Below are 787 nucleotides of genomic sequence, written 5' to 3' on the forward strand. Positions count from 1 at the left end.
GCCATAACAGCGGAACTCTGGAAACGTAAATCGGTCTTGAAATCCTGGGCAATTTCGCGTACCAAACGCTGGAATGGCAATTTGCGGATCAACAATTCAGTACTTTTTTGATAACGACGAATTTCACGCAAAGCCACTGTACCGGGACGATAACGATGTGGTTTCTTTACACCACCAGTCGCTGGTGCACTCTTACGGGCAGCTTTTGTTGCCAATTGTTTGCGTGGTGCCTTACCACCAGTCGATTTACGGGCTGTTTGCTTTGTACGAGCCATTTTCTACTATTCACTTTATTCAAGAAAGAACACTAACACTGATTCACTGTACACTGTACTAATATTAAATAATACCTTAGCGTCAGTGTAGAAATAATAATATACACAAAAACGTTTCTCCCGTTCATTGCTAAAGTAGTATAATGGGGTTGAGATATTACATACCGTCTTCAAACGCGACACAACACAAAATTTGTCATTGAATATATGCGCTAAAAATGTACACTGAGCTTTTCTTTACCTTTCAGCAAAAGCCGGAGAAAATTTTTGTTATAATTTGTTAAAAAAACCTAAGGCAAAGTCTCCCTTGTTGATATGATTATCATGTGCTAAGAAATAGTTTTTCGCATTTTCTGACAAACGTGTAATTTTGAGTTGCGTTCCTTTTGAAGACGGTGCGCGAATATTTTCGTGTCGAAACGAGATAGAGATATATTTTGTTCTCTATTTGTGTAACTTGGTTGTTCATTCGGCAACATACGATTCTTGTATAAATACAGGCACTTTTTAGT

General features: G+C 38.1%; 1 protein-coding gene across 1 annotated transcript; it reads right to left on the reverse strand.

Annotated features, from left to right (window-relative positions):
- LOC118756798 (histone H3) lies at nucleotides 1–400 on the reverse strand (the record flags this gene model as incomplete). The annotated part of the gene is given in 1 exon segment (XM_036491539.1): nucleotides 1–400. A coding segment is annotated over 1 exon segment (275 nt), but the record flags the coding sequence as incomplete, so codon positions are not given.
- Nucleotides 401–787: the final 387 nt, after the last annotated feature.

This window comes from Rhagoletis pomonella, unplaced genomic scaffold, assembly GCF_013731165.1.
Source record: "Rhagoletis pomonella isolate Grant_MI unplaced genomic scaffold, Rhpom_1.0 Rhpom_scaffold_12192, whole genome shotgun sequence".
NCBI lineage: Eukaryota > Metazoa > Arthropoda > Insecta > Diptera > Tephritidae > Rhagoletis > Rhagoletis pomonella.